Genomic DNA, 20,360 nt, shown 5'->3' on the forward strand with positions numbered 1-20,360 from the left:
TTGCCTCCAGGGTTATTGCTGGGGCTCAGTGCCTGCATCATGAATCCACTGCTCCCGGAGGCCATTTTTTTCCCCTTTTGTTGCCCTTGTTGTTGTAGCCTTGTTGTGGTTATTGTTGTTGTCGTTCGTTGTTGGATAGGACAAAGAGAAATGGGGGAGGGGGGGGAGACGGGGAGAGAAAGACAGACACCTGCAGACCTGCTTCACCACCTGTGAAGTGACTCCCCTGCAGGTGGGGAGCTGGGGGCTTGAACCGGGGTCCCTTTGCCGGTCCTTGCACTTTGCACCACGTGCGCTTAACCTGCTGCGCTACCGCCCGACCCCCCCCCCTTTTTTTTAACCAGTGTGCTGCTTGGCTCTGACTTCTGGTGGTTTTGGGGATTGAACCTGAGATCTTTGGTACCTCAGGCATAAAGCCCTTTTACATCGCCGTCATACTATCTCCCCACCTCAAAAGCTACATTTGGGAGTCGGGCTGTAGCGCAGCGGGCTAAGCGCAGGTGGCGCAAAGCACAAGGACCGGCATAAGGATCCCGGTTTAAACCCTGGCTCCCCACCTGCAGGGGAGTCGCTTCACAGGCGGTGAAGCAGGTCTGCAGGTGTCTGTCTTTCTCTCCCCCTCTGTCTTCCCCTCCTCTCTCCATTTCTCTCTGTCCTATCCAACAACGACAACAACAATAATAACTACAACAATAAAACAAGGGCAACAAAAGGGAATAAATAAAATATTTTTTAAAAAAGCTACATTTATTTTTCGTCTTCACCAGAGCAGTGCTTAACTCTGGCTTTTAAGTAGGTACCAGGGATTGAACCTAGGGCCTCCATGCAAATTGCATTTTTCTGTTTGTAATTATTTATTGAGAGTGGAGGAGAGATCCAGAGCATCACTCTGGCACATAAGTGATGGGGCTTGAACCTGGGACCTCCTGCTTGAGTTTATCTGTTGTGCCACCTCCCTAGCTCGGCTGGACAGTGTGCCGCTCTGCCATGCGCGTGACCACCGCATTGAAGGAAGTGGTGTTGCAGTCTCTTCCCGCATTCTGCTTTGTCTGTCTCTACTGGGGGTGAGGGGCTGTAATACCAGGGACATAACATTATGGTGGCACAGCAGAATCCCATGCCCACAGCCCAGAGGCCCCAGGCTCAATGACTGACATCACCACGTGCCAACAACGAGCAGTGTTCTGGTCCTCCCTAAAGTTAAAGTATTAAACCTGAAGATGAAGTGTTCTCCCTTTCCTTGTTTTGCTTTCTAGCTATGATGCCGGCTTCCGAAAAGATCAGAAGAATAGTTGAAGTCTTGAGAGCTGATGTCATCCAGGGCCTGGGGATTCAGCTTTTAGAAGAGGTTTATGATCTTTTGGAAGAAGAGGATGAGTCAGAGAGAGAGGTGAGTGTCCCATTAGCTTTACCAGTTGCTTAAGCTACAAAATTGGTGGTGGTGCGCCTGGTTGAGTGCATGTGTCACTGTGCACAAGGATCTGGGCTCAAGCCCCCAGTCTCTGCCTGTGGTGGGGAAGCCTCACAGTTGGTGCAGCAAGTACTGCAGATGTCTCTCTTTCCATTATCTGCCCTTCCACCTTGCTTTCTCTGTCTCTGTCCAATAAATGAATAAATAAAATATTAAAAAATGTTTATTTTTAAAAAAAAAGTTCAACTAAAGCCACAGTGATTAATAAAAAAACTCATATCCATTGGCATTCGTTCCCCCAAGCCCCGTAGTGCTAAGCAATCACTGACATTTGCTTCTACAGATTAGCTATTTGAGACACTTTACGTACATGACATCAGACCAAATCTGTGGTCTTACGTAACTGGGGTTTTTCACTCAGCATGGTTCTTTTCCTTTGTTTTAACAGGGAGATGAACGGCTTAGATACAGCTGTTGATACAGGTGTAAAATTTGTTTTCTCCACCATCCTGCACCAGGACGTGAAAGCCACGTACCCTCCCAGAATTCTTTACTTTGGTGCAATAAACCTTGTTTTTGCCACCAGGGTTACTTACCGCTGGGTCTCAGTGACTATAAGATGAATCCACTGCTCCTGGTAGTCATTTTTCCTTTTTTTTTTCCCCCTTTCTATTTGATAGGAGACAGAGAGAAATTGAGAGGGGAGATTAGGGAGGGAGAGACACACAAACACATGCAGACCCTGCTGTGAAGCCGCTTCCTACAGGCAGGGAGAAGGGGGGCAATTATACCATCCTAGTAGGTGGGAAGTGGTATCTTGCTGTGTTTTTAAAATACTTATTTATTCCCTTTTGTTGCTTGTTTTATTGTCGTAGTTGTTATTGATGTTGTCGTTGTTGGATGGGACAGAGAGAAATGGGAGAGAGGAGGGGAAGACAGAGAGGAGAGAAAGACAGACACCTGCAGACCTGCTTCACCGCTTGTGAAGCAACTCCCCTGCAGGTGGGGGGGCGAGGTCTTGCACTTTGCGCTTAACCCACTGTGCTACCACCCAACTCAATTCCTCTTTTGTTGCCCTTTTTATTATTATTATTGTTGTATTGTTCTTATTGATGTCACTGTTGCTAGGATAAGAGAGAAACAGAGAGAGGAGGGGAAGACAGGGCAAGAAAGGTAAGACACCTGCAAACTGCTTCACCACCTGTGAAGCAACTCCCCTGCAGGTGGGGAGCCGGGGGCTCGAACCCAGATCTTTCTGCCAGTCCTTGCACTTCGCCATGTGGGCTTAACCCACTGCACTACCGCCTGATCCCAGTATCTTATGGTTTGTATTTGCTTTTTCCTAATGGGTAAATGATTTACAGCTGAAAAATGCTTATTAGCTATGTATATCTTTACTGAGACATGTCTATTCTGCTATTTTGTGTATCTTAAAATTGTTATTTATGGGAGTCGGGCGGCAGCACAGCAGGTTAAGTGCAGGTGGCGCAAAGTGCAAGGACCAGCGTAAGGATCCTGGGTTAGGCAACAAGATGCGAGGTTCAGTTCCCACGATTGCCATAAGTGAGAGCTGCGCAGTATTCTGGTTAAAACAAACACAAAAATATTAACAACGAATTCCAAGTATGCACTTGTGGTAGGAGTATCACAAAACTAATCTCGATTCTTTCTTTTTTTTAATAGTTATTTATTTACTTATGAGAGGGATAGGAGGAAAGAGAGAGCCAGGTATCACTGTGGCACATGTGCTGCCGGGGACCGAATTCAGGACACGATCAAGAGTCCAACACTATCCATTGTATCACCTCCCAGACCACGAATTCTGTTTTTTAAAAGATGTATTAGGGGAATCGGGCTGTAGCGCAGCGGGTTAAGCGCAGGTGGCGCAAAGCACAAGGACCGGCATAAGGATCCCGGTTTGAACCCCGGCTCCCCACCTGCAGGGGAGTCGCTTCACAGGCGGTGAAGCAGGTCTGCAGGTGTCTGTCTTTCTCTCCCTCTATCTTCCCCTCCTCTCTCCATTTCTCTGTCCTATCCAACAACGACAACAACAATAGTAACTACAACAATAAAACAACAAGGGCAACAAAAGGGAATAAATAAATTAAATAAATATAAAAAAAAGATGTATTAGAAGGTGAACCAGAGCATCATTCTCGCACATGGAATTGCTGGGGATCTAACTCGGTTGGACTCTAGTCACCGCACCATCTCCGGGGGCAGCCTGGTTAGATTCCACATACACCGACTGGCCATACCTAAATGCCTTTGCTGTATTACTCATGGGGTTTTATCAATTTCAGTACTTTTTACTGACCTTAGCAGTTCTCTAATTGTTGTATTAAGTCATTGATATGTATCTGCAAATATTTCCCATAATTTACTTGTTTTTTAACATCTTACAACTATTTTTTGATACCTTGAAATTTAAAAACTTTAGACAGAACTATCAGAATTTTCTGGTGACTGCAACCTCCAGTATCACATTCAGAAACACCTTTTTTTAAATTCTAGAAATCTTTTCCTACAGCACTATTTCTTTTTGTTTCCCAAATAGGAGCGCTTACAGGAATGTATGGGTGAAAAATACATAATGTACAGCGTGAAAGCTCGCCAGTTGAAATTTTTTGAAGAAAATGTTAATTTTTAAGAATTCATTTTAATCTGCTGCCAGAACTAAACCTATTTTCAAAGGTTTTTGTCTTCAACAAAAGCAAACTTACTTAACAGTTGTTATGAGTCCATCTAAGAATCGAACAAAACAAGATATGAAGCAAACTCACAAAAAAAAACTTTTGGCTATCTTATTTTCGTAAGAAAAAAATTTATTAAGTGTCATTTGTTTACTGAACCTTAAATACCAACTTAATACCTAGATTTTTATTTTTTTAAGGTGATTAGCTCCATGACAGAGCTATAAAGTAGTGGATTGAAAGTTTTATATTGTAATACAGTGATAAAAGGAGGTGAAATAAACAACCTATGTCCAGTGATACTTGTTAGTAGTTCATATTTGTGGGACTAGACTTAAAGAATATGAAGTTGTATTTAATATTTGAACGACTGAATTCCCTTTCTTTCCTACTAGTGGGCATATTTTATTTCACTTAATCTAAATCCACTTAGGTTCTAAAAAAATAAAACGAAGATATCTGACTTTATAAATCAATGTTTCCATGGTTTTTTTGTTTGTTTGTTTTTACCAGTAAAAACATTTCCTTAACACTAAGTACTTCTCCAGTTAAGCAATTTGTAGACCCAGATTCTTTTCATTATACTGGTCACCTTAAATTTATCTTCATGATTATCAATATTGATTGTCTTCTCGTATTTTAAATGTAAATTTTCGTATCACGTAATATCAGTTGTTTAATTGGGGGCTAGTGACTATCCGGGAAATAAAATTTTAAAAAAGCAAATTTAGGGTAGGGGTTATAGCATAATGGTTATGCAAAGAGACTTTCATGCCTGAGGCTCTCAAGTCCAGGTTCAATCCCTCACACCGCCATAAGCCAGAGCTGAGCAGTGCTCTGGTTAAAAAAAAGCAGATTTTCACAACAGCTTAACAAAATATTACTTTACCACAAGTAGACATAGTTTTTTCTAAGATTGCTACTAACACACATGTATCTGCTGCTACGAAAGAGAAGAAATAGTCTTTACCCTTTCAGAACTATGAATGTTTATTTAACTTTACTAGTCTTACTAGAGCAACGAAAAACTACACAGGGAGTCGCTTCACGGGCGGTGAAGCAGGTCTGCAGGTGTCTGTCTTTCCCTCCTTCTCTGTCTTCCCCTCCTCTCTCCATTTCTCTCTGTCCTATCCAACAACAATGACGACATCAGTAGTAACTACAACAGTAAAGCAAGGGCAACAAAAGGGAATAAATATTAAAAATAATAAAAAGAAAGAAAACCTAGACACAGACTTGCTATGTGTGTGTTTTCATTCTACCAGGCTCACTGGGTCTTCCCAGTGACTGCACAATGATTCCACCCCTCTCTCAGTGGTGGGCCCCTGCTGTTCTCTCTTCTTACAGAGAAGTAGAGAAAGAGAAAGAACCTGTAGCACCGCTCCACCACTCATGAAACTTCCCCCCTGCAGGTGGGGACTAGGAGCTTGAATGCAGGTCCTCAGACACAGTCATGTGTGCTACCTGCTGCACCCCTGCCCAGCCCCTTACACTGAATTTCAATTAAAAAAACTTAACTACTCAATGAATTATTAAGCGTTAGTAGTTTAACAGTATTGCCATTTATTCATTATGTCTTAATAGCTGGAAGAAATTTTGCACATTTGTTTTCTGTTCTCCATTTAAGAGGAATATTATGAAGAGGCCTAAATTAAAACCTAGCTTTTTTAGTTAGAAAAACAAAGCAAACAAAACCTCTAACAGCTGTGCCATGAAAACACAGGTGGCTTTTAGCGCATTTCACATGACACAAAAACAGGTGCAGCAGTACAGCCGAGTCACGAAAACCTCAGTCAGTTATTTTTAGCATGCCTCTTCGCTTTTCTTTCCCCTGGTTTCTTGTCTTCTGTGGCTGAGTCTTGAACAGGTAACCACTTGAGAGGGTGCCGGCGATAAATGGGCCATGGAGGAAGTGTTAGCTGGGTTGGGACAGAAAGAGCAAACCAGTTATAGGCACCAAAAGTTTCTTTCATAGAGCGATATTTTATAATTCTCTAGTTCAAATGCTGTCACTTGTATGAAAATGCTGTGCCCCGGCCCGGAGAAGACAGGACAAGAACGGGCCTCGCCGTCTTTCCCGCACAGGACTTGAAGCACTAAAAGTGAGGGAGCAACGAGAACAAGGCAGGGGGGCCGGGCGCTGGCGCAGCGGGCTAAGCGCAGGTGTCGCAAAGCGCGGGGACCGGCGTGAAGGATCCCGGTTCGAGCCCCCGGCTCCCCACCTGCAGGCGGTGAAGCAGGTCTGCGGGTGTCTGTCTGTCTCTCCCCCTCTCTGTCTTCCCCTCCTCTCTCCATGTCTCTCTGTCCTGTCCCAACAACAGAGACATCAGCAATAACTACAGCAATAAAACAGGGGCAACAAAAGGGAATAAACAAATATTTTTGAAAAAGATAAAAAAAAAAAAAAAAAAAAAAAAAGGATGCCAGAGGAGAGAGCAGCGCGTAACGGTCGTGCAAAGAACAGCGACAGGAGGAGGTCCTAGTAGTCTGGGCCTTGAGGTTTCTCCTGAACGTCGCCAGCCAGACAAAGGGGCTGCCCCCTCCCCGCCGCCGCCGCCCCCGGAGGCGGCCCGATCGCTTACCAGGCACGAGAAAGCAAACCCGGCCATGACGATGTAGACGGTCCACCCGAACTGCTCGGCCACGTACCCGTAGGCGAAGCCCACGACCTAGAGGCCAAGTGCACGGCCGCCAGTTACGCTCGGGCGGGCGGAGACGGCGACGACCAGGAAGGGGCAGCACTTACCGCAGAGACGAGGATGATCCCCTGAAACATCTGCTCCGCCAGCTTCTGGCCTTTGTAATCCTGCGGGGACAGAAAGCACCGCAGCCATGGCCCCAGGGCAGCGACACCGCGACTGTCCCGAGCCGGCCGAAGCCTCCTAGGGGGGGACACACGGGCCGGGGGAGGGACAGCGGCCCCGGGTGGGGGGCTCATTTCCGCGCAGAGACCCGGGGCTGGGGAGGGGCCCCGGGTCCGAGCCTCACCATCTGCGTGGGCAGCGAGTTCAGGTGCTCCAGCATGGCTGACGCGGACGGCAGGCGGCACAGCGCGGACGGCGGCGGCCAGAGGGGCAGCGGCGAGCGCGCCGGCGGGGGTCGGGGCGGCAGGTCCCGCACGCAGCCCGAAGGTCCGGCGCAGCAGGGCGGAGCGGCGGCCGCGACCCCGGAAGCGGATGTCGCGGGCTGACCCGGGCCGGCCCCGCCCCCGCCCCGCGCCATGGCGGCGCGGCTGCCGCCTTCGCCGCTGGCCAGGCCGCCCCGACGCGCCGACCGCGGGGCGTGGGGGGGGCACGGCGGCGGCCGCCCCGCGGCCCCGCGCGCCCGCGAAGGGTTCGCCGTCAGTGCGGTCGGATACGGGGAGCCGCGGCGGCCCCGGTCCCCGAAATGGCCGGCGCCCCGGCCTCCCCGGGCCTAACGGCCGCCGGCGCGCGCCGCGTCTCCATGGCGACGGGCGAGGACCCCGGCGGCGGGGCTGCCCCGCGGCGCCTGCTCTGCGGCGAGCAGGCTGGTTCCGGAGCGCAGGGGCGCAGGGGCGCGGCGGGCCGGGCGGGCGCTGAGCTGGCGGGGCGGGGCGGGGCGGGGCGGGGCGGGGCGGGGCGGGCGGCTGGCTCCTCCTGCTCCTGCTCCTGCTCCTGCGCGGGCTGCAGGTAAGGCGCCGAGCGGGGCCGCAGGGCGGAGCTGTCCACCCGCACGCGAGCTCGGGGCCTCCGGGGGAGGTGTGTGTGGGGGGAGCCCTGCGGACCTGGCCGCCGCCGGAGAGACGGACAGACGGACGGACGGACAGGGAGACCTCCCAGCCTGGGCCCCGCGCCCGCGCCCCGGAGACTCGGAGAGGTGCCGCGCATGCGTGAGGACCCGGGTTCAAGCCCCCCCGACCCGCGGCTGCTGCGGGGAAGCTTCGCGAGTGGAGAAGCAGGGCTGCGGGGGCCGAGCCGGGCTGGTGCTCTGCTTCTCTCTCTGTCTCTCTCCCCCCGTCTCTCCCTCTCCTCCTTCTCTCTCTCCCCTGTCTCCCCCTTTTCTCTCCCCTCTCTCCCCTTCTCTCTCTTCCCTTTCTCTTCCCTCTCTCCCCTCTCCCTCTCTTTCTCCTCCTCTCTCTCCCCTTTCTCCCTCCCCCTCCCTCCTCTCTCCCCCTCTCCCTCTCTTTCTCCTCCTTCTCTCTCTCCCCCCTCTCCCTCTCTTTCTCCCCCTTCTCTCTCTCCCCCCTCTCCCTCCCCCTCCCTCCTCTCTCCCTCTCTTTCTCCCCCCTCTCTCCCTCTCTTTCTCCCCTTCTCTCTCTCCCCCCTCTCCCTCTCTTTCTCCCCCTTCTCTCTCTCCCCCCTCTCCCTCTCTTTCTCCCCCTTCTCTCTCTCCCCCTCTCTCCCTCCCCCTCCCTCCTCTCTTCCTCTCTTTCTCCCCCTTCTCGCTCTTCCCTTTCTCTTCCCTCTCTTCCTCCCCCTCTCTCCCCTCTCCCTCTCTTTCTCCTCCTCTCTCTCCCCTTTCTCCCTCCCCCTCCCTCCCCTCTCCCCCCTCCCTCTCTTTGTCTCCCCCTCACTCTCTCCGCCCTCTCTCTTTCCCCCCTCTATCTTCCCCCTTCTCCTCCCCCTCTGTCTTTCTCCTTAATAAGTGACTAAAGAAGAGGGGCCAGGAGGTGGGTGGGCGGCGCACCTGTTGGCTAAGGGCTCACGTTACAGTGCGCAAGGACCCGGGGTTCAAGGCCGCGGTCCCCCCAGGAGCGGTGAAGCAGGGCTGCAGGTGTCTTGATATCTCTCCATCTCCCCCTTCCTCTCTCAATTTTTCTGTCTCTGTCCAATAATGAATAAAAAGATTAAAAGAGGGAGGGCTGGGCGGTAGCGCAGCGGGTTAAGCACAGGCGGTGAAGCAGGTCTGCAGGTGTCTGTCTTTCTCTCCCCTTCTCTGTCTTCCCCTCCTCTCTCCATTTCTCTCTGTCCTATCCAACAACGACAGCTGTGACAACAATAACAACTACAACAAGTGCAACAAAATGGGAAAATGGCCTCCAGGAGCAGTGAGTGGATTTGTGGTGCAGGCACCGAGCCCCAGCGATAACCCTGGAGGCAAAAAAAAAAAAAAGTTATTGGGACCCCAGACTGGGTCCCAGCCACCCCTGCTTCGCCGCCCCCATCCCGTGCTGTGCTGCAGGACCCAGTGGCATTTGGTGACTGTCACACACAGGGCAGCTGCAGCAGGGGGAGGGAGGGAGGCCGCAGCTCTTTGCTGGGAGCGAGGGTGAGATTGCCCACAGCCTCCCAGACCCTGAAACCCAGCGCCTCTCCGTCCTTTTCCTGCTAGAGACCAGGCTTTCTGTTTGTAGAAGTCGGTCCCCCTGTCTAACCACTCTGAATGCATTTCACACGCGGTGGCAATGGCAGTGGCTGTAGAGATTTTATGGCAGCTGAGCCACAAAGACGCTATAGATAAGGACAAGAAAATCGCCTGCCAGGTTCCATTTGAGAGAGCTATTGGGGTCCGCTTATTTTTCATAGATCGGGCCTCCCCTCCCTCTTGGTGACTATGAAAGACGGTGCTCCCTTTCTGGGTTGAGATCCAGCCTTGTTCCACAATCAACAAGATGAACAAAAAACACCGGCCTGCTGCCACTTGCCTGACGGTGGCGTTTTAGATGGTTAGGACACATCAGCAAGTACTTTCAGTGGGGTCCTGCATGAGCTCACTGGATTCAAAGAACTAACTCTTGTCAGGGTAGACAGGAGTAGAGAGAGGGGGAAAAAAAAAGAAAGCAGGAGTAGACAGCATAATAGTTCTGCAAAGAGACTCTCATGCCTGAGGCTCCAAGATCCCAGGTTCAATCCCCTCTGCACCACCATAAGCCAGAGCTGAGCAGCACTCTGGTAAAAAATAATAATAATAATTTCATGATTGAGGAAGATGAGTGGTAAATTTCCTAGCTCTGAGAGGATAGCTAAGAAAAGAACCAAAAATATGACCTGTGGTCTTTGGTGCCCTTTGGACAGGATCAGTTTGAGTGCAGCTGTGGGGGAAGAAGAAGAGAAGAAATAGTTAGTGGTCTGGGAGGTGGCATAGCGGCTAAGGCACTAGACTCTCAAGCATGAGGTCCTGAGTTCGATCCCCGGCAGCACATGTACCAGAGTGATGGTTAGTTCTTTATCTCCTTATCTTTCTCATGAATAAATAAATAAATTATTTAAAAAAAAAAAAAAAGAAAGAAACCGTAGTTAGTTGCTGTAAAGCCTCAAGCTTCTGCAGTGATGGGGAGCCTAGGGAGGGGTCTGTAGGTCGGTTGGGGTTAGGTAAGGTGGGTATCGGAACCGGAAGACACCGAGCATGATCGTGCTGGTGGGCTGCATCCAGCAGCCGGAGACGGGTGATCTGAGGTTCTCCCACACCACTGGAATGACCTTTGCTGAACACAGGCGTGGGAGGGAAAGCGGGAAGGTGCGCTCAGCTCCTCTCCTGAGCAGGCGGCTAGAAGGTTGGCGGGTGGGGTGGGGGTGGAGGGATCTTTCCCCTAAAGAGCCTTCACCCTTACTCCTGGCTAAGTATGCCCGCTGTGTTTGTGTGCGTGGAGTTTGGGAGTATGCAGGTTTTGAACTCTTAACCGAAAACCACCAGTGGACAGTAAGTAGACTGTTGGCCGCAGAGCACATAGTTGGATGCTCTGAGAAACAGCTAGGCATTGCTACATAGCTCGTGTACAGCAGATATCTTCCAGTGCTTCGCTACAGCCTTTTCCCTAACTGGAGTGGTCCAAATATAGACTTATTTTTTAATTATTAATGAGAAAGTGAGAAAAGATCTGAGCATTACTCAGTACCACATGCAGTGGTACTGGGGGTGGCAGTCAGGGCATCGTGTTTGAGGGTAGAATGCTTTCTACACCGTGCCATTTCCCGGGCCACCAAGTAGGAAATTCCTTCTTTTCTTAATCCTTATGGGATAGTGACAGGAATTGAGAAGGGGGAGGGGGGTAGAGAAGGAAAGAGACAGACAACTGCAGCCCTGCTTCACCACTCACTCATGAAGCTTTCCCCTTGCAGGTGGAGCCTGGGGACTTGAACCTGGTCTTTTAAAAAAATGTGTTTTGGTGGTCCGGGAGGTGGCACAGTGACAAAGCTTTGGACTCTAAAGCATGAGGTCTTGAGTTCGATCCCTGGCAGCAAATGTGCCAGAGTGATGTCTGGTTCTTTCTCTTTCTTCCTGTATTTCTCATAAATAAAAACTCTTTAAAAAAAAAAAAAGATGTGTTTGGGAGTCGGGCGGTAGCGCAGCAGGTTGAGAGAATGTGGCGCAAAGCGCAAGGACCGGTGGGGTGGAAGGATCCCGGTTCGAGCCCCCAGCTCCCCACCTGCAGGGGAGTCGCTTCACAAGTGGTAAAGCAGGTCTGTAGGTGTCTGTCTCTCCCCCTCTCTGTCTTCCCCTCTTCTCTCCATTTCTCTCTCTCCTATCCAACAACAATAAAACAAGGGCAACAAAACAGAATAAATAAATACATAATAAAAAAATCTTTTAAAAAATGTGTTTTATTGGGTGGGGAGAGAGCATGAGGATTATGCAAAAGACTTCCATTCCTCCTAAGGATCCTGGTTCAAGCCCCTGGCTCTCCACCTGCAGGGGAGTCTCTTCACAGGCAATGAAGCAGGTCTGCAGGTGTCTGTCTTTCTCTCCCCCTCTATGTCTTCCCCTCCTCTCTCCCTTTCTCTCTGTCCTATCCAACAATGACGACATCAACAATAAAACTACAACAACAATAAAAAACAAGGGCAACAAAGGGAAAATGAATAAAAACTATGAAAAAAGAAAAAAAAAGACTTCCATGCCGGAGGCTCCAGAGTCTCAGGTTCAGTCCCTGCACCACCGTTAAGTCAGAGCTGAGTAAAGTATAAATGAAATCATACTAAAAGAGTGAGAGAACAAGAGTGTCACTTAAACTTTTATTAGTGATTCAATAATGATTAACAAGATTGTAAGATAATGGGTACAATTACAGTTCCCACCACCAGAGTTCCATGCCCCATCCTTTTAGTTTTATTATTATTATTTATTTGACAGAGATAGCCAGAAACCAAGAGGGGATGATAGGGAGAAAGAGAGACCTGCGGCACTGCTTCACCACGTGTGAAGCTTTCCCCCAGCAGGTGGGGACCGGGGGCTCAAACTTGGGTCCTTTATGCACTGTAACAAGTATGCTCAACCAGGTGCGCCCCCACCCAGCCCCAAGAGAATGAGAGAGACCAGAGGCCTGCCGAGCTCTGGCTGACAGTGGTACTGGGGATTGAACCTGCGACCTCTGAACCTCAGGTAGGAGAGTCTGTTTGCAGAACATTATGCTACCTCCCCTGCCTTCCATCTCTTCTTTATCCCTCTGGGATGGACCAAAGATCTTTATGAGGTACAAAAGGGGGAGGGTCTGGCTTCTGTTACTGCATCTGCTGGCCATGGATGTTGGCAGGTCAGCGCCTACCCCCAGCCTGTTTCTTTCTCTAGTGAGATAGGGCTCTGGAGAGGTGAGGTCCTCGGACATGGTGAGTTTGTCTGCCCAGGGAAGTCAGGATCCTGTCATAGTAGCATCTGTAAACTTTTTTTTCTTCCACCAGGCTTATAGCTGGGGCTTGATACTGACCTCCTCTCAGCTGACCTCTCTTGCTGTCCCCAAGATGTTATTTTTTTTTTAAATTAAAAAAAAAATTTTGTATTTATTCCCTTTTGTTGCCCTTGTTTTTATTGTTGTAGTTATTAATGTTGTCGTTACTGATGTCGTTGTTGTTGGATAGGACAGAGAGAAATGGAGAGAGGAGGGGAAGACGGGGAGAGAAAGACACCTGCAGACCTACTTCATCGCCTGTGAAGTGACCCCTGCAGGTGGGAAGCCAGGGGCTCGAACCGGGATCCTTCCGCGGGTCCTTGCTCTTTGTGCCAGGTGCACTTAGCCTGCTGCACTGCCACCCGATTCCCTTTTTAAAAATTTTTTTCATATTCCCTTTTGTTGCCCTTGTTGTTTTATTGTTATTATTGTTGTTGTTATTGATGTCGTCGTTGGATATGACAGAGAGAAATGGAGAGAGGAGGGGAAGACAGAGAGGAGGACAGACACCTACAGACCTGCTTCACCACCTGTGAAGCGACTCCCCTGCAAGTGGGTAGCCGGGGGCTTGAACCCGGATCCTTACACCTGTCCTTGCGCTTTGTGCCACATGTGCTTAACCTGCTGTGCTGCCACCCGACTCCCCCGAGATGTTATTTTTTTCCAAGTTAATTTTTGTCTAGATGGAGCTGGGGGACTCGCACACGTGGTATTCCCCACTCTGGTCAGCTTTCCATTTGGGTAGAGACACCACAGCACGGAGCTCCCCACCAGCGCTGTGAGTCACCCATGTGGCTCCACAGCTCAGATCTGGGCTGCACGCATGGCAAGGCCTGCACCCAACCCACTGAGCTGTTTCCATTGCCCCTGGGAGAAAATACTGCATGCACTTGTTGTTTGTCACTTTTCTAAAGTATTGAGGCATCCTGAGGGCCATTCCTGTCTGCCTGCTGACTGGGACCTTGTTGTTGTTTCGCAGGGTCAATAAACCACAGCGCCATAAAGCAGGAGAGGAAAATGGCATTCCGGAAAGGTGAGCTTTGCCTACAAGCCCCCCGTTGGTTTGTAGACTGGGAAGGGAGGGAGGGAGAGGTAACGCACGCCTGCCCTCTGTTTCAGTAAACATCGTCATCCTGGTGTTGGCTGTTGCTCTCTTCCTACTGGTTTTGCACCATAACTTCCTGGGCCTGAGCAGCTTGCTAAGGAACGAGATTTCAGGTAGAGAAGCCCTTCCCGATGTCCTCTCATCTGTTGAGGACTAGGGTTCCGTGTCCTGCATCCTAAGTTATATCATTATGTTAAAAGGAAACTTTTTTTTTTAAGATTTTTTTTTCTTTATTTTTAATGAAAGAAATATACACAGAGAGAGACCAGAGCCCTGCTCAGCTCAGGCTGATGGTGGTGCTGGGGATTGAACCTGGGAGCTCAGAGCCTTGGGCGTGAAAAGTCTTTTGCAGAACCATCATGTTGTCTCCCCAACCCCGAAAGAAAATTTTCGTTTTGGACTGATAAAAGCTGTTAAAGCCTGGTGCTGTCTATCGTGCTTTTAGTCCCTCCCTATGGGACCTTGTGCTTGAGTTCAGTGTTTCATCCACTGCGCCATCTCTCAGGCTAACAACCACCACAAAACATAAACAAAAAACCTTCTGAGACAATTGCTACTCAAATTCTCAGCGTGACTGACTACACTTATTTCAGGCATAGTTACGAAGTGTAATCCAGGGTCTGGAAAAAATGTTTTTAATCTGTTTCTAGGTTTTCACAATTATAAATAACATTTTTAGTTACCTTTTGGCTCTTGCCCTTAAGAGAAGCAAGGATAATTATCAGATCAAAAGCCATGTATCAGGAGTCAGGTGGTAGTGCAGCAGGTTAAGTGCATGTGGCGCAAAGCGCAAGGACCGGCAGAAGAATCTCAGTTTGAGCCCCCGGCTCCCCACCTTCACAGGCAGTGAAGCAGGTCTGCAGGTGTCTGTCTTTCTCTCCCCCTCTCTGTCTTCCCCTCCTCTCTCCATTTCTCTCTGTCCTATCCAACAACAACATCAATAGCAACATCAATAATAATTATAACAATAAAACAAGGGCAACAAAAGGGAATAAATAAAAAAAAAAAAGAAGCCATGTATCTGTTTGAAACTGATACAGGTTGCCAAGTAATGCATTATAGAAAAATTGGTATATTCCCATCAGTAGTGTGTTTGAATTGTTAACCCATGCTTCTTTTCTTAGTGCTTCTTTCCCCCTTTCCAGCGCCAGTAATAAAACATAATTTCTGGGAGTCAGTTGGTGGCACACCTGGTTGAGCACATGTCACAATGCACAAGGACCAAGGTTCGAACCTCTGGTCCCCAACTGCAGCGTCAAAACTTTGTGAGTGGTGAAGCAGGGCTGCCAGTCTCTCTCCCTCTCTGTCACCCCTTCCCTCTCGATTCCTGGCTGTCTCTATTCAATAAATAAAAATAAAGTAAAACAATTTCTGGTCTGTATGCTTCATGTTATAATGGTGAAGAGATTAAGTACCCTATCTACCACCATTTATAACAGAAATCAACAAAATTGTGTTTATACCAAGTGTTTGTGTGTGTGTGTGTGTGTGTGTGTGTGTGTTTTCTTGGCAGATCCAGGAATTGTGGGGCTTCAGTCCATAGATTTTGTCTCAGCTGGCCCCCGACATGTGATAGACAGGAGACAAGAGGACATTCCTGTGGTCATTGCTGCATCTGAAAGTAGGCTGGGAGGGGCCATCGCAGCCATTAACAGCATTCAGCACAACACTCGCTCCAAAGTGATTTTCTACATCGTTACACTCAACGATACCGCAGACCATCTCAGGTAAGCTCTGTTCATCTGGTGGCCTAGAGCAGGCCGGCTGCCCACAGACTTTTTTTTTTGCCTTTATTGGGGGATTAATGGTTTACAGTCCACAACAAAATACAATAGTTTGTACATACGTAGTATTTCCCAGTTTCCCACATAACAATTCAGTCCCCACTAAGGTCCTCCACTGCCATCATATTCCAGGACCTGAACCCTCCCCCCACCCCAGAGTCCTTTACTTTGGTGCAATACACCAACTCCAGTCCAAGTTCTGCTTAGAGTTTTCCCTTCTGATCTTGTTTTTCAACTTCTGCCTATGAGATCATACCACATTCATCCTTCTGTGTGACTTCTGTCACTTAACATGATCCCTTCAAGCTCCATCCAAGATGAGGTGAAGATGAAGTCACCATTTTTAATAGCTGAGTAGTATTCCATTGTGTATATAGACCACAACTTAATCAGCCACTCATCTATTGTTGGACACCTGTGTTGCTTCCAGGTTTTGGCTACTATAACAAACTTTTTCTTTTTTAATTTTTATTTATTTATTATTGGATAGAGTCAGAAAGAAATTGAGACAGAAGGGGAGATGCCCTGGTGAAGCTTTCCCTCTGCAAGTGGGAAGCAGGGGCTTGAACCTAGGACCCTGTGCATTGTATTGTTTGTGCCTAATCAGGTGCACCACTGCCTGGACCCCCCCCTTTTTTCCCCCAATATATTGTATTTTTCAGTTAATTGAGACTATACCACTTACTAGCTGCATGTGACATGATCGTACCATAAACATTGCCCCCATTTTAGCAGAAGCAGCAAGAATTTGCCTCAAGAAGTGATTAGTTGTGGTCCAGGAGGTGGCACAGTGGCTAAGGCACTAGACTCTCAAGCATGAGGTCCTGAGTTCAATTCCTGGCAGCACAAGTACCAGAGTGATGTCTGGTTCTTTCTCTCTCTCCCCTATCTTTCTCATAAATAAATAAATAAATAAATAAACTCTTTAAAAAAAAAGTGATTAGTTGGGAGTTAGGATAGCGACGGCAGCGCGGCCGGTTCTCTCTGTCCTATCTAGCAATATGACATCAACAACGACAAAAATAATAACTACAGCAATAAAACAAGGGCAACAAAAGGAATTAAAAAGTGATTAGTTTTGCCGCTATGTACTGAGAACCACAGCATCACTGCACACAGAGAAAATGATTTAAAATTAGCATGCAGCAATTGGTAAATGGTACTTATAATTGTGATTGTGACAGAAATCCAGTCCAGGGAAGTCTCAGGTTTCAAAATGCTCTGAAGACTTAGTTGATTCCAAGAAACAGGTTGTCTAATGTTATTCAAGCTCTAAGAAACTTCCTTGGCCGGAGGGTAGATAGCACAATGGTTATGCAAAGAGACTCTCATGCCTGAGGCTCCAAAGTCCCAGGTTCAATCCCCCGCACCACTATAAGCCAGAGCTGAGCAGTGCTCTGGTTAAAAAAGAAAAAAAAAAAACTTCCTTGAGCATTATTCCATGGGGTTTGTTGGGAAGAGTTAGGAATTTTTTTCATTTTATTATGATAGGCCAGAGAAACATTGAAAGGGAAGGAGGACCAATCCTTAAGTTTTGTCCCTGCAGGTGGGGTCACTGCAGTCAACCAAGTGTGCTACCACCTGGCCCTTTCCCTCCACGTTTTTGTATTTAAAATAATGTAGAAAAGAAAAGGTTGTGTTAAAATAGAGAACAGAAATAGCATCTGAAGTGGACCTTTTTTATTATTATTTTTATTTGGACCTGCTTTTCTTACTGACAGCACTTTAGATGTACTTCGCACGCACTCCTAGGTAACTAAGTAAATTCGTAAGCGAGTCCCATCTGTAGACTGGCAATACGCAGAGGTGGAGGGGCTTGAAATGCCCATTTGGTCCCTGGAGTTTCTCTTCACTTTTTGAACTTGTTGGATGGCACAGATAGGGCACGTTTGGAGTCATGGCTGTTGGAAACTCAAGTGTGATGTTTGTTTATCAGATCCTGGCTCAACAGTGAGATCCTGAAGAGTATCAGGTACAAAATCGTGAATTTTGATACTAAACTTTTGGAAGGCAAAATTAAGGAAGATGCTGACAAGAGGGAATCCATTAAACCAGTGAGTTTCCTGCATCCTCGTTTGTCCTTGAATATTAGAAAATGACTAGAATACCCAGATATCTAGATGCAGACAAATTGCTCCATAGCGACCAAGCCTTGGTATTTAAGAAAACTTGGTATTTAAGAAAACTTTGTCATTGGGCAGGGGTAGGTAGCATAATGGTTATGCAAAGAGACTCATGCCTGAGGCTCCAAAGTCCCAGGTTCAATTCCCCTGTGCACCACCATAAGCCAGAGCTGAGCAGTGCTCTGGTAAAAAAAAAACAAAAACAAAAAAAAAAACTTCTGCATGGGCCTCACTCAGAAGCTTTCTGGGAAACGTCTATTAATAAAAGCTACTGCTAAACCCTATGTCAGCGCCTCTTGCTCTTTTCCAGCTAACTTTCGCAAGATTCTACTTGCCAATTTTGGTTCCTGATGCAAAGAAGGTCATATATATGGATGATGATGTCATCGTGCAAGGTACCAAAGATTGTCATCACCTACAGGGAGTGCCACGGTGGTGGTTTATTGTGCTGTCTAGTTACTGGATAGAACTGGACACCTGTAGCACTGCTTTACGTGGGGACCCGGGGCGTGAACCCTGATCCTTGAGCATTGTAACAAGTGTGCTCAACCAGGTGTGCCACCCCCTGGTGCCCACTGTGCTATCTTACAGAATAACTCTTGTAGGACTTAACTCTGAAGCAACTAAAAATGCAATTATCTATTTCAGGCGATGTTCTTGCCCTATATAACACCCCACTGAAACCAGGCCATGCAGCTGCATTTTCAGAAGATTGTGACTCTGCCTCTACCAAAGTCGTCATCCGCGGAGCAGGAAACCAGGTAATAGAGAACCTCCTTGCATATATTCCTCTACCTATAGTTCAAGTTTTGTGGAGGGACTGTTTGTATTTTAAATGCATCCCCCAATTATTTCATCCACAAGCACAACACCATTTTTTAAAAAAAGACTTTATTTATTAATGAGGAAGATAGAAGAACGAACCAGGTATCACTCTGGAACTCAGGACTCGTGCTTGAGAGTCACTGTGCCACCTCCTGGACCACTCATAAAATTACTTTTTAAGCAGAGCACTACTCAGCTGTGGCATTCATGGTGGGACAAATTAAACACGGGACAAGCATTAGTCTCTTTGCATAAGCATTATGCTATCTCCCCACCCCCAAATTATTTTCCTGTAGATTAATTCATGAGTTTGACAGTCTCCTCTGAACATCTAACCCTCCTGTTTAAATCCCTTTTTTTTTTTTTAAAGACATTCTTTTTAAAATTTTATTTTAATGAGAAATACAGAAAAAGACCAGAGAACTGTTCAGCTCTGGCTTATGGTAGTGCTGGGGATTGAACCTGGGACCTAAGAGCCTTAAGGCATGAAAGTCTTTTGCAGAACTGTCCTGCCTTCTCCCCAGCCCTTAAAATTCCCAAATGTATTTGCTTCACATAGTATCCTTCAAGTTAATGATCTTTTTTTCCTTAGATAAACCAAGGGGGAGTTAGGGAGGCAGAGACACAATGGTGCTTCACCAAGAGAGCCGCCACACCTTCCCCTCCCCCCACAGGCAGGGTGTGAAGCTTGAACCCAGCTCCTTGTGCATTCTGCAGTGCACTTCATCAGTCAGACACTTGGCCTGACAGGCCCCCCCCCCCCCATAGCAGCCATTAAACTTGTTTCATGCAACAAACTATGTCTCATTTGTGTTTTTAGTACAATTACATTGGATATCTTGATTATAAGAAAGAGAGAATACGCAAGCTTTCCATGAAGGCCAGTACCTGCTCATTTAACCCGGGAGTTTTCGTTGCAAACTTGACAGAATGGAAACGACAGAATATAACAAGGCAGTTGGAGAAATGGATGAAGCTCAATGTCGAGTAAGTATAAACTGGTCTGTGAATATTCGTTTGCGTCACAGCCCTGCGGGGAACTAGTAGGGGTTCCTAACAGCCATAAGGCGTTCTGTCCCACCAGAGAAGGGCTGTACAGCAGGACACTGGCTGGCAGCATCACGACCCCGCCTCTGCTCATCGTGTTCTACCAGCAGCACTCCACCATTGACCCCATGTGGAACGTACGCCACCTTGGTGAGTATGGGCCGTGGCCCATCTTCAGTCACGTGGCAGCTTGGTGTATGGTAGCTAGTAACCTGACTCTTCTCTCCATACAAGGGTCCAGTGCTGGGAAACGATATTCACCCCAGTTTGTAAAGGCCGCCAAGTTACTCCACTGGAACGGGCACTTCAAACCATGGGGAAGAACGGCTTCATATACGGAGGTTTGGGAAAAATGGTATATCCCAGACCCAACCGGCAAGTTCAGCCTCATCAGAAGGCATACTGATACCTCCAATGTAAAATAAAATGCTGACTTATACTATAAAGCATTTCTCAGGAAGCCCTGGAAGACAGTATGGTCTCAACGTGTAACTGCAGCAGCCCATTGGCAAAGGGCATTTCACCTGGCCAAGAGGACAGATTCCACAATCTGGTGGCCGGCTTCCCAGACTATGATGTGTTTCCACCTGCCCCACCAGATGCTGCTTGCTACAGTGCTGAGTGAATTTAGATGGACGGACTGATGGAACTGGTACAGCTAGTTAAACAACACTACTTCTACCTGTGGCCTGTTCTATAAATAAACACTTAAGTTTTTAAGTGTGTGATCTCTCTTTTCAAGCGGCAGTTATTGTGCAGTAAGCTGCCTTCTAATTGAATCCACTCTCTAAATCACTTCATTATCTTTA

At 47.9% G+C, this 20,360-nt stretch overlaps 3 protein-coding genes and 1 long non-coding RNA gene across 10 annotated transcripts in view; 2 read left to right on the forward strand and 2 right to left on the reverse strand.

The window, feature by feature from the left end:
• NEK4 (NIMA related kinase 4) overlaps positions 1-4,580 on the forward strand; it is a 36,352-nt gene extending 31,772 nt beyond the window's left edge. For all 3 annotated transcript variants that reach the window (XM_060204519.1, XM_060204521.1, XM_060204520.1), the window contains exons 14-15: positions 1,257-1,390; positions 3,969-4,580. In XM_060204519.1, the coding sequence (XP_060060502.1) occupies positions 1,257-1,390; positions 3,969-4,061 (227 nt within the window). In that variant the 3' untranslated portion in view covers positions 4,062-4,580. The remainder of the gene's footprint in view (positions 1-1,256; positions 1,391-3,968) is intronic.
• LOC132542079 (uncharacterized) lies at positions 1,349-2,263 on the reverse strand. Its single transcript, XR_009553222.1, has 2 exons — positions 2,008-2,263; positions 1,349-1,596 (listed from the first exon to the last, which is right to left on the reverse strand). It is a non-coding gene; the product is annotated as an uncharacterized LOC132542079 (long non-coding RNA).
• Positions 4,581-5,647: 1,067 nt separating the features above from the next.
• On the reverse strand, positions 5,648-7,502 carry SPCS1 (signal peptidase complex subunit 1). Of its 2 annotated transcripts, XM_007519177.3 has the most exons (4): positions 7,093-7,502; positions 6,851-6,910; positions 6,687-6,773; positions 5,648-6,023 (listed from the first exon to the last, which is right to left on the reverse strand). In XM_007519177.3, the coding sequence occupies exons 1-4, from the start codon at positions 7,324-7,326 to the stop codon at positions 5,898-5,900; spliced, it is 507 nt and encodes a 168-aa protein (XP_007519239.2). In that variant the 5' UTR covers positions 7,327-7,502; the 3' UTR covers positions 5,648-5,897. The 2 variants fall into 2 exon arrangements, with proteins under 2 accessions (XP_007519239.2, XP_060060516.1); XM_060204533.1 differs by lacking the exon at positions 6,687-6,773.
• A 132-nt stretch (positions 7,503-7,634) lies between these two features.
• GLT8D1 (glycosyltransferase 8 domain containing 1) lies at positions 7,635-20,271 on the forward strand. 4 transcript variants are annotated; one of them, XM_060204525.1, is made up of 11 exons: positions 7,716-7,754; positions 12,136-12,221; positions 13,647-13,700; positions 13,787-13,885; positions 15,286-15,499; positions 17,493-17,610; positions 17,990-18,074; positions 18,328-18,440; positions 19,325-19,491; positions 19,589-19,701; positions 19,786-20,271. In XM_060204525.1, exons 3-11 carry the CDS (start codon positions 13,685-13,687, stop codon positions 19,974-19,976), a joined length of 1,116 nt encoding a protein of 371 aa, XP_060060508.1. In that variant the 5' UTR covers positions 7,716-7,754; positions 12,136-12,221; positions 13,647-13,684; the 3' UTR covers positions 19,977-20,271. The 4 variants fall into 4 exon arrangements, with proteins under 4 accessions (XP_016041960.1, XP_060060508.1, XP_016041961.1 ...); XM_016186474.2 differs by lacking the exon at positions 12,136-12,221 and having other exon boundaries at positions 7,635-7,754; XM_016186475.2 differs by lacking the exons at positions 7,716-7,754; positions 12,136-12,221 and adding an exon at positions 7,917-7,941.
• Positions 20,272-20,360: the final 89 nt, after the last annotated feature.

The sequence above is a fragment of the Erinaceus europaeus genome, chromosome 12 (genome assembly GCF_950295315.1).
Source record: "Erinaceus europaeus chromosome 12, mEriEur2.1, whole genome shotgun sequence".
Classification (NCBI taxonomy): Eukaryota; Metazoa; Chordata; class Mammalia; order Eulipotyphla; family Erinaceidae; genus Erinaceus; species Erinaceus europaeus.